Source organism: Ailuropoda melanoleuca, chromosome 19 (genome assembly GCF_002007445.2).
Source record: "Ailuropoda melanoleuca isolate Jingjing chromosome 19, ASM200744v2, whole genome shotgun sequence".
In the NCBI taxonomy this organism is placed as follows: domain Eukaryota; kingdom Metazoa; phylum Chordata; class Mammalia; order Carnivora; family Ursidae; genus Ailuropoda; species Ailuropoda melanoleuca.
The window spans coordinates 18,017,068-18,029,213 of NC_048236.1; the positions used below are offsets into that span (position 1 = coordinate 18,017,068).

Genomic DNA, 12,146 nt, shown 5'->3' on the forward strand with positions numbered 1-12,146 from the left:
GTACTCATAGATGCAGGGAATAAACTTGTTTACCAGAGGAAGGAGGGCTGAGTGGAGAGGGCAAAATAGATAAAGGGGATTAAGAAGTACAAACTTACAGTTATAAAATAAATAAGTCATGGGGATGTAATGTACAACATAGGGAATGTAGTCAATAATATTATAGGAACTTTGTATGATGACAGATGGTAACTAGATTTGTCATGGGATCATTTAATATACCCAAACATAATAGAATTTGTATATCAATTATATTCCAATTATAAAGAAAAGCAATATATATACTCTTTATTTTATATTTATACATTTATATTTTTTATTTATATATTCACACAAGGAATGAGCATTTACAAAAGAAAAAGTAATGACATATTCCAAACCAAATGACCCCTTTGAATAATAAAGCATGAAACATTGTAACTCTGCCATTGATAGAATCAATGAATATATGACATATTGGTTTACAAATATTAGAAGCATCATTTTACTTCCAAAATAGGCACGATATTCTTTATATTTGATAACATTATATGTCAACCTAAGTCCTTAAAAGAACAGAAATTATGAAGACAAAAAATAGGGCAGACTACCTTTCTGCTTATAATACCCAAGAGCCTTCAAAAACATTTTTCTTAAACAAAGAATACCTTGTTAATGGCTCTAATTCTCATTCTTATTATCCTTAGTGACACTGACTATAAAAAGAGTGAATTTGGAATTTAACATATAATGTATTATTTGCAATATGGCATCATTTGATTTAGTAAATGAAATAAGACATATTGAAACACATTCAACATGTCAAAATACTTCAAAATAGGAAAGAAACCCAGATTTAAACAAATTTTCCAATAAATTGATAGGAATATAAATTTACATATAATGATTCAGACATTGTTAAATAAAGATACAATAAAGTAAGTAGTTCAAAGTCTTTTAAAATAAATTTTACTGATAGTTAAAATCAGCTGGGACTGGGGGTCAGTTATCTACCAAAATTTATACATAATAATAAAGATATTAATGATCATCTTTGCACTGTTTCAGAAAGAGCATTTATTAGTAAAAAACATCAATATTCTTAGACCAAAACTGAAAACATGAAACATAACGAATGAGAATCCTAAAACAATTTTACACCCCCAAAAGATCATGTATCACAGAAAAATAAGATTTGAAATGTCAGAAAATATGTTTCAATACACAACTATATCAAATTCAATCTTCTCCATATCTTACTCTCATCTACTTACCTGGATCAACTGGGTAAGTAGTCATTATGGTCCATAGCCTGGTAGCCCTTGCTGATGGAAAGCTGCTGATCGAAGTGTCAGAAGCAGGTACTGTACATGTTTGCGTAGAAATGACATCGGTTCTTTGAGAGGTGGGAGGTAAACGAGTAATGCTCCCTATTTCATCACCACAAAAAAGCCCAGTGGAGCAGGTCTGCAAATGATAATTACCATAATTAAGCTCACAGTTTCTTTGTCCCTGAGAGAGAATTTTTTAAGTTAGTTTTGAGGTATTTTCATAGTCATATTAGATAGCTCAAATCATTGCCTTCTTTCGCTTGAAAATAAAGTCTCTACAGTAAATTTTATCTGTGTTTAAGAATTAATTTAATCCTTCAAATTTGGGATATGCTCAATTGAGTGCCTAACTTTATTCTTCATTCTTTTAATTTTAAGCCAAAATACTACTTCATATTTCCTTCTAGGATTTTTTTTTCCAATGAAAAACTTGTACTGTGTGGTAATCAATATGGATCTAAAAGCTTCGTTACAAATTATAAACTTTTCTGTTCTAAATGTCATATTTAGTTGGAAGCGAATATAAAATGCAGTGCATGCAACAGATAATTTGAAAACATTTTCTTGTGATGTTTGAATCATTTTAATTTGTGTTGGCTTACAGAGCAATGATCCTTATATGGTTTCTTTTACGTGAATAGCCTATTTCTGCCATATATTTATAAGATAATGTCTACATAAAGAAATTGTTTTTAGCTCATAGGGAAGAGAATTGTGATACATACATAAGTAAGCGCAAATGTATCAGGGGGGTCTCCTTCAAATATAGAATTAAAACTTAGTTATACTATTTGTAGGTTTTTAACTTTAAGAAAATACAATTCAGGTATTATTTAAAAATGGTTATGCATGCCTATTTCCTAACACTAAGGACATATTCAATAGGTATCCCTACATCACTGTGTTAGTATTTGTCCCAGATTGTATCTAATTTGCACAAAATGTAAATTTTGCTTTAGATATCCTTTTGTCATTTGTTTCAGTTATAAATTCTATATTCACTTTTAACTCACACCTGAAAGTATTTATAATGTCAGAGGATTCTTGATGTTATATAACCACTTTAAAAACCTAAAATGTAGAAATGAGTAAAAAGTGAAGCAAAAGTAATAAAAGAAACAGCAAGAAAAGATATATTTTGTGATTCCACATATTAAGGACCAAGGACCACTCAAGGGTAAGCAGCAAGGCTTGGAAAGAATTCACAGATTGGTGAAAATGCACACAAAACTAGAACAGAGATCAGAATGCCAATGTACTAGTTTATGGTGAAAACAGAGCTGTTATACATCTCATAAATATTTTCATGGTCAACATTTTCCTACTAAATTTCAACCAGAAGCCATTATTAATTACTTTGAGAAATCACCACCACAGGGTTAAGGGATCCTCAAATGCCCCATGGTCAACAAGTTTTCTTCGTGTCAGTCTAGCTACACAAGAATCACAGATTTCCTTGATGTGCATTAGATCAGAACATGTAAAACAAGGTGATTCAAATGCTTAATGATGCAAATTCAAAGAGCTTAATTATGTAAAGCTAAGATATTTCCATAAGAATGATCTGGAATACTTGATAGTCATTGACTAAACTATCTATCCTTAGACAATTTTACATTGGCACTGCTAACATTTGTCTCTAGATTCTGATATGTTTTCTAATATTGTCAACTATTCTATCACTGGATGTGTTAATGCATTCATTCTTCCAGTGACACATAAGTCTAGCAGCCAGGGAGTCATACTTTCTTTTTCCTATGTTGTATCCCTGGGCCCACATCCAAAATGTACTGTTCTCAGAGTTTACGTCTCAAAGGTGAATTTATTTTCCTAATTCTGAGTTTGATAGGAAACATCTTGTTATATACCCAAGTACCAACAATTAAAATAATAAAATCTTTTTAAAATTAAGTGTTCCTCAAATAGGTTTTAATATTTTAATTATCTGAACTCTCTCTCTCTCCCCCAATACACACACACATACAGCAACACAATTTATCCTAGAGAAACTTCTATATTTTCCTTAGCTAAATACCAAACAGCATGGTAAAGCTTACTACATGTTCACTAAACCTATTATCTTCTTCCTCTTGGACTACATGCCTTAGTCACTCCTGTGTTTATGTGTGACCATGTGATTTACTCCTAACCAATGAGATGTAAATGGTCATGAAGTGTGCCACTCTCAGATCGCTCCACAAGAGTCCGCTATGTATGAATCTCTAGCTTCCTCTATGTGGTGACTTCAGACAACACATGTTAATGATAACCAATAATTTACATCTAGTTGGTATACTACTCTCATAACTTGTTGATTAGACAAAGAGGAAAAAAAAACTTCCAAGTTGTTGATTCAGTGTTGCTGTCCTATAAATGATACTTGGCAAATTTCTGTATGTAGTTCTGTAACTGGATTGGGAGATGAAAGGTAAAATAGGTGTCAATCTGAATGTGAGAATAATATTCAAAGATAGATATCATTCACCCACAAAATACTAGAAGAAACTATATTAATGATCAGAGATAAAATATTAAGAATGCTTTGACATAAAATATGTAATATTGAGATACTGTCATTCCATACAATTGGACTAGATAAATTGGACTAGATAATTGGACTATAAAATATTTTGGACAATTGGACTAGGTAAATATTTTATTTCTAGTTTTTCTAGAATTTCCTGTATAATACCAATATGTAGAGTCCATACCAATAATTAGAATTGTTAATTGTACGACTGTTTGTATACCAACTTGACTTACATGTCTTTACCAGCATAGTAAAAATGCCTTTAACCACTCTCCACTGAACATCCAGGGCTAGTATTATGTCTGGGACATAGTTACATAGTTGGTGGTTAGTAAACATTTGTTGGAAAAAATGAAAGATAACATGCCTTTGAAAACATATTTTACCTAGATACTTCCCCATTTCCTTTTTCCTATGAACATAAAACTCCATCCATCTTGAAAAACTCCATCAGATAAGAAATCAGGATTTTGGAATAGTAGTCTGGTGAAATATCCCTTGGATTTCCAAACCTTGAAGACTGTTGATGGTTTATGTGACCAAACTTTACACAGACTCATATGAACCTTGTGATCTAAGAAGAATGTAGCCTAAGCATTCACCTTGCAAAAATAAAGCCTCTTCATGTAGTATTCTAAATGTCATAGGGTCTCTCCAGTGGTGATCATCTGAACTGTTCTGTGGAGGCTGGGTCAGTGATCAGACCTGAGGAAGTAAGTCTGATCTATGCATGTCCTCTGTACACAGCTCATCTTAATGGATGCACATAGATAGTTCTACAGATGGCATGAATTATCCTTCTGCCTAGGCTATGTGTGGCACTAATGCTAAATGGATACTTGCATTTATTCTCTAACTCAAACATCTATGAAAAATGTGGCAAGCTCTCAAGAAACATATAGTGCTAGAGTTCTTTTCTTCCTGCATGATGACTTGACAAAGGAATTCCTTGACAATAGGAATTCCCATTCCCCCATTGTGCACTTATTTCTCTTCTTTCTTCTTTTGTGCAAAAGATGTGGCTGGATTGGCTACCTATTCCTTGTACTTGATGCGTCATGTTTTTCTATTTCTTTCTATCTCTCTGTCTCATTATCATCATCATCATCATCTCTCTCTCTCTCTCTCACTCAAGTTTAAACTAATACATCCAGAATGGCTTCTGAGTATCCTTTTTGAGCTCTGCTATATAGTCCTCTTTTATATTAAATTCTAGGTTATCCACAATATCCTTCTGTGCAAATCTTAAGTGTCCATTTCTATAGGAAGATTATAATGAGGATTTCTGTCAGGGAATAATTACAGTGTGTGGCTGAAAGCTCTTCAACAGCCTTTTGAATGTGTTGGTCAGTTGTTATTCAAATCATTTACTTTTCTTTCTCTCAAATAAGGTTAACGATTAAAAATAAAATCCTAGACCATGAACAAAAGCTATGGATCCATAATTCCATGAAGCCATGTAAAGTCTGAAAAACACTGAGAATTTGTGGAATTTTTATTTAAGTAGAAACACGATAGCCCAATTTAGGTTCTAAGGTGTAAGATAAGCACTTCTGCAATGTCTGATAATGAGGCTTCTACTTTCTAGAAGTAAGGTCTCTACTTGCTTGGAAGATAACTTTATTTCCTCTCATTAAATTTGGCTACCAGATCTTCAAAGGATTTGCTTCAGTGGATTTTTTTTTTCCTGAAAATATAGGTTCATTGCTTTTCTATACAATTCTAATCTTCAGGGACAATTTCTAGGGGAACTAATGAACAAAGGGATAAAGATCCTGAGGGCTCTACTGAACCAGACATGTTCCCTGATCTGGTCATTGCAAGATATTCAGGAAAGACAAGTAGAAAGGGGAGAAGCCAAGACTAGTACTAGAAACAAATTTTCAGGCAACACCTATCAGTACAGAAGGTTGATGAGGCAAGAGGTTGAGAGACACTGTTTTAGAGGCAAGCCCTGAAAAGTATATTTACTAACCACAGAATATGTGCCAGAGTTATCTTTTATTTAGTAATTATTTGATTTTTTAAAAATTTTATTTATCCATTAGAGAGAGAGCACGAGCGGGGGAAGGGTGGGACAGAGGGAGAAGGGAGCAGCAGACTCCCTGGTGAGCTGGGAGCCCAATGCCGGGCTCCATCCCAGGACCCCCGAGATCAAGACCTGAGCTGAAGGCAGACACTTTACCAGCTGACTGCGCCACCCAGGCATCCCTAGAGTTATCTTTTAAAATAGAAGTCTTACTAGGACATGCTTAGCTTAAAAAATTGTCAGTGGGTTATTAATTTCCTAGGAAAAAGTAAAAATGCTTTAGCCTAGCACACACAGTCACTGGCCATTTCTAAAAATATATTCTTATTTCTTATCACTTTTTTTCACATATACTATGATAATACTAGTTCACATATTTTATTTTCCTTCCTGAAGCCCACTACTACCACATATTCCCCTTCTGAACCTAGGTAAACTGGATACTCAACTTTTTATTTTTTAAAGATTTTATTTATTTATTTGACATAGAGACAGGCAGCGAGAGAGGGAACACAATCAGGTGGAGTGGGAGAGGAAGCAGCAGGCTCCCAGCGGAGGAGCCTGATGCGGGGCTTGATCCCAGAATGCTTGGATCACACCCTGAGCCGAAGGCAGACGCTTAACAACTGAGCTACCCAGGTGCCCCTGGATACTCAACTTTTTGACTCAACTCAACATTCTCTTGGAAATTCTATGTTCCTTATATTATATGTTCCTCATAGAGTTTTTAAATACATCACCTCTGTGCTTTCATGAAATATTGGGCAGACTTTAACTTCAGCTATTATCTGTCATATTGTGATCGTTGTTTGACATATTTTGCACTTCCAGTAACCTATAGTTTTCTTAAGAGCAAAAAACAGTCCTTAAGTGTCTAGCTTAGTGTTAGGGATCACAGGCTAGTAAAGGGTACTCTTGGGGAGCTTGTGGCATCAGTCTATGTAAGTCAGCTTCATGTTGGGTTAAAAGAAGAGAGTGATAGTTCTCATGAGCTGGAGAACCAAAAACCTTTGATCTAGTCAACTCAAATTGATTAGAAATGTTGAACCTGAGTCTTGGGACAAGATCTTCACATTACTTAGTTTCCATTGAAGTTCACAGGTGAAATTAAAAAAAGCCTGTGGAGTCCAAAGGGCCCATAATTTGAGAATCTGTAAATTTTAATTACTAAATTAAAGGTACAATTTGATAAATAAGTGATATATTTGGATATGATTTATATGTAAAAATTACTCAGACCAACGTGCATACATCATGTATTTCTAATATATTTGTAATAAAGATATTTAAACTTTTTTTCCTTTTTCTATACTGGTAAAAGCACCTGTACATAAAAAACATAAATTACATTTTTAAAAAAATTTTTGGACTTGTAGATGGATTGGATTAAAATTCCGTTTGTAATAAATTTGTTCTGAATACTTTTTTAAAAAAAAGATTTTATTTATTTATCTAACAGAGAGAGAGAGCACAAGCAGGGGGGAGGCAGGCAGATGGAGAGGTAGAAGCAAGCTCCCTGCTGGGCTGGGAGCCTGACGTGGGGCTCGATCCCAGGACCCTGGGATCAGGACCTGAGCTGAAGGCAGACACTTAACCAACTGAGCAACCCAGGTTTCCCTGCTCTGAATACTTTTATGATGTTTTCACATTAAAAATAAAACGAGAAAACTAAAAGTCCAGATCAATTTTTAGAAATAATTTATATAGCAATAAACATATTATAGTTTGATAGAAGGTATACATGAAGAGAGTACTTCCAAATTCTAAGTGGATAGTATTTTATCAACTTCCTACAATGAATAAATTCAATGACATCTCAGTTATTTTGATTTTAATCAAAGAGGTACTAGTGAGTTTTTAACAATACATATAGATATTGGACTTTGAAAACAGAGGTAGTTTGAATTTTAAAGTTATAGGGTTGGCTGTGGCACAGTTCATGTTGGAAATACCACTGTATTTAATTTAAATTAAAGTAATGTGTTTGACTGGATTTGAGTTCAACACAACAACATTGAGAATCTACTCATATCAGAATCATTTAATAACTATCATATTCACTACAAGTGAAAAACTTGACTGATACAACTAAATTTCTGAGATTTTTAAATGCCAATAATATCCTTGTGGTTTCCAACTTCTCTCACCCTGAGACCACTGTCCATGAATCAGCAGTGCTAGAATCTGATCCCTGACTCAGAGTCCTGAGTAGGTACAAGTAAAAGACCTATTAAAACATCTCAGAAGTCAGATACGCTGGGCTAATTTCCTATTTCAGGAAGAACTGATGAAACTAATAGATAACTATAAGTTCACCAAGGTAAACACCCAGGATTCCCTAGTTTTCATTTGAGAGCTAGCAACCAGAAAGTTAAAACTGTTTCTTACCCTAAATACCTATACTGTTTAGGGCATCTTTCCCCAGTCACAGAATGTTCGGCTAGTGCTCATGAGAAAAGACACTTATTTCATGGTTCATTTCCTAGTTCCTGCAATGGAAATAATGTCTTCATCCTCTGAATCCATATAATTCTTATTTCTTATTATCTATGCCTCTTTCTAATCTGTGTTATAGTTTTTTCTATTCATGTTTTATCTTCTCTTGTTGAGCTCATTAAACCACATTTCAAATAATTCTGTTAATCTAAGTCCAATAATACACATATACTAAGTGCTGAAAGAATGTGTGTAATAACAGGGTCTTTTTAAATACTACACCCTCAAACCCTTCCATTTGCACTCCTTGTAAATAACTTGCAATCTTCCATTCGTATTGTCTATGGGGCAACTTCAATCTACACCCAATCGTACTTGTCACACTTATTGTTCAGGCTTGCTCTCCTGTTGGAACTCATTTCTGAACCAATTTAATCAAATAAAGTGGGGCTCTCTCCCTTTATTTTGACATCTATAGCATCTTGTGTACATGTCTCTATCAAAACACATTTGTTAGTAAATATCGTTTGTTTGTCCATCTCTCTTGGGGCTGCTATTATATGCCAACCAGATAGCCACAGTTGTGTGCATGACACATGATCCATCACAATACTGATCATTTTATTTTCTTCATGCATATCCTTTAAAACACAAAGGTGCAATCTTCATTTTAAAGCATTAAATAGGAGGGGTTCTGAACACTACTTAGCCTATGTATTTTCTATAACACACGGGAACGATACGTGTTCTCTCCTTTCAGATTGAAGTGGATTAGGCTTATAGTTAGAATGCTTTGACGTTGATTTTCACATTCTGAGAATATGCATACAATCCTCCCCTTACTTGGCAAATGCCAGTGCAAATGACATGAAAACAGTTACATAAGGTGAGGCATAAATAAATAAATAAATAAATAAATAAATAAATAAATAAAAAAAATAAAGCACTATGGTACCAGTATACCATCTAACACCTAAAAGAAATCAAATGGAGAAAGCAAAATACGCTGTGCTGAACTTTAATGCCCCTGAGCTGCATGCAGAGGGACAAGCAACAGGTCTTATTCTTCCCTATAGATTGACTCTTTTCTTAGTTTCATTTATTTTTAATTAAGGCGGGGGGAAAAAAGCTAAACCAGGTGCATTGATTATGAATTAAAGAAGACTCCTAGGCCACAAGGGAAGAAGTAAAATCCTGCTGTTTTCAGTGGCAATACCAGAAAAATGCAGGGAAACAGAGATTGGTGTTTATCATCAAAAAAAATGCAGTAGATATGTGTTATCGTATTTCCTCCTGCTGCCTAGCCTGCACTTAATTATTTATAGAATAAACTGGCAGATGTAAAATGCACAGTCCCATTTGTTATAATGTAAAAACCATGTGAAATAAGAAATTTTGGTGTAAAAATATGAGAATTTTTGTAGAAATTATAGGAGTTAAATCCTTTTTAGTGTGACTGTGTTTGCCAAGAGAAATTTGAGCATAGCTCATTGCAAGAAGATCTGGAACTAGAGTGAATGCAGAATAAAACCTTTCTGATCTACCAGCTACACATGAATGTTTTAACCTCTCTATTTCCATATCTGTAAAATAGGGATAACAATTATTCTTATGTCACAATTTGTTTTCAAGCACTAAATAAGATAATGCATCCAAAACACTTAGCCTGGAAAATAGTTAATGCTTCATCAACAATAACTAATTTTAATGGTAGCTTATGGCTCAAATGGCATTTTATATCACTTTATTACTATAAAAAGGAATTCATTATATCTTTAATGGTGTATGGCATTGCATCTAATCTGTATTGCAAATTTATTAAATGGTAAGCAACAAAATATTAACAATCTCATCCATGTTCTCGTTCATTTGATAAATAAATATTTATTTAGATTGAATTTTTATGTGGTATTGACGTGGAGAAAAGAAATAATGAGATGTGCATAGTTACTGTTGAAATGGAGCTTATTATTGGAGAGAACAAAGCAGCGTACAGAGGACAGGAGGGATTGGAAGGGAGGTAAGTAACCACACTTTTCCATACAACTCAGCAATAGTCTGTTCCCTGGTATTTGCTGAAATGAATTGGAAAGTTATGAATGCACTAAAACCTGCACACAGATGTTTATGGCAGCTTTATTTGTAATTGCCAGAACCTGGAAGAAACTGAGATGTCCTTCAGCAGGAGAATAGATAAACTGTGGTACATCCAGGTAATGGAATATTATACAGCATGAAAACGAAAGGAGCTATTAAGCCATAAAAAGGCATGGAAGAAATGTAAATGCATATTACGAAGTGAAGGAAACTAGTCTAAAATGGTTATTGTATTATTCCAACGATATGACATCCTGGATAAAGAAAAACCAAGGAGACAGTAAAAAAGATCAGTGACTGCTGAGAATTAGAGGGGTGAGAGGGATGAATAGTAAATTGCAGGATTTTCAAGGCAGTAAAAACACTCTGTGTGATATTATAATGGAGGATACATATCATTATTCATTTATCAAAACCCATAGAATATACAATACCAAGAGTTAACCCTAATGTAAACTATGGACTTTGGGTAATAATGTTGTTCTTCAATTGTAACAATTCTGGTGGGTGATGTTGGTAGTGGGGAGGCTACAGAATGGATTTTGGAATTCAGCCTACCTACACTTTTATTTTGAAAAGTAGCTCAATAATATCTTCTACCCATACCACCACAAATACTACATGGAGATATTTATTTTAATGATAAATTAAATAAAAGGTATGGTGTAGAGGAAAGAACACCAGTCTATAAGTATGCGCATTTAAAAATCTGTTCCCAGGGCACCTGGGTGGCACAGTCGGTTAAGTGTCCCACTCTTGGTTTTGGCTCAGGTTGTGATCTCAGGGTGGTGAGATCGAGCCCCACATTGGGCTCCGCATTCAGCACAGAGTCGGCCTGGGATTCTCTTTCCTTCCTCCTCCTCCTCCTGCTCACACACTCTCAATCTCTCTACTCTAAAAAAAATAAAATAAAATAAAGATTCTGTTGCCAACTCTCCAATGGACTAACAATGTTATCCTGGCTGATTTTGCAACCTCATGCTATCTAATTGGAAACTGAGGCCCAAAGAAACTTCCATCTAACTGGGATCTAAAATGTTAAACCTATTCTCTTCTGTGGCAATATATGTCACCAAGAATATTCTAAGTTTCTACTGAAATATAAACATTACTCCGCTAGCCATGTTTAAACAAGATGCGGACACATAAAGATAAGAGGTGGACAACCATTACCCATATTATCTAAATAGCTCAAAGGGTAATCATAATTCTACTATACTTCATTTATCAATATTCATGACTATTTAGATTGTGCATAATGGCTGTGCTACATGTCAATTACATAAATTGTAGGACAAGTTGTTACTTTCAATATTCTCTTTCTGAAAATATTAAACTGCATTTCCCATAATAAAGTATATTTATTTAATATGGAGGATATCCTTTTTGCATTGTTAAAATACATGTTTTTATTCAAATTTTGCACCTTCCCTCCTTCTCCAAAACCATTATATATCTTGGATTATAAAATACTAAGTTACTGTATTACTTAGAATGCTTAGAACATACATCTCTGTGTATGATGAAACTAGTCCTGAGAAGTAGATTTTTTTTTAAACTGGTTAGTATATATTTAGCATTCTCATTAGTAGTACTGAGCAATCCTTCAGGGTAGGTTTCCGATATTAGGTACAGATGACGGCTTAACACTTGGAGATGCCTTTCTAACCCTTGTGAGGAAGCCATAATCTTTGTCCTTGAGAAAGCTCTTCCAATGACTACCTTACTCAGGGTTTGTCAATTG

At 34.2% G+C, this 12,146-nt stretch overlaps 1 protein-coding gene across 1 annotated transcript in view; it reads right to left on the reverse strand.

The window, feature by feature from the left end:
* Positions 1-12,146, reverse strand: part of EYS (eyes shut homolog) — a 1,484,071-nt gene that overhangs the window by 734,032 nt on the left and 737,893 nt on the right. The window contains 1 exon segment of the mRNA XM_034648271.1: positions 1,254-1,446. Coding sequence (XP_034504162.1) covers positions 1,254-1,446 — 193 coding nt within the window.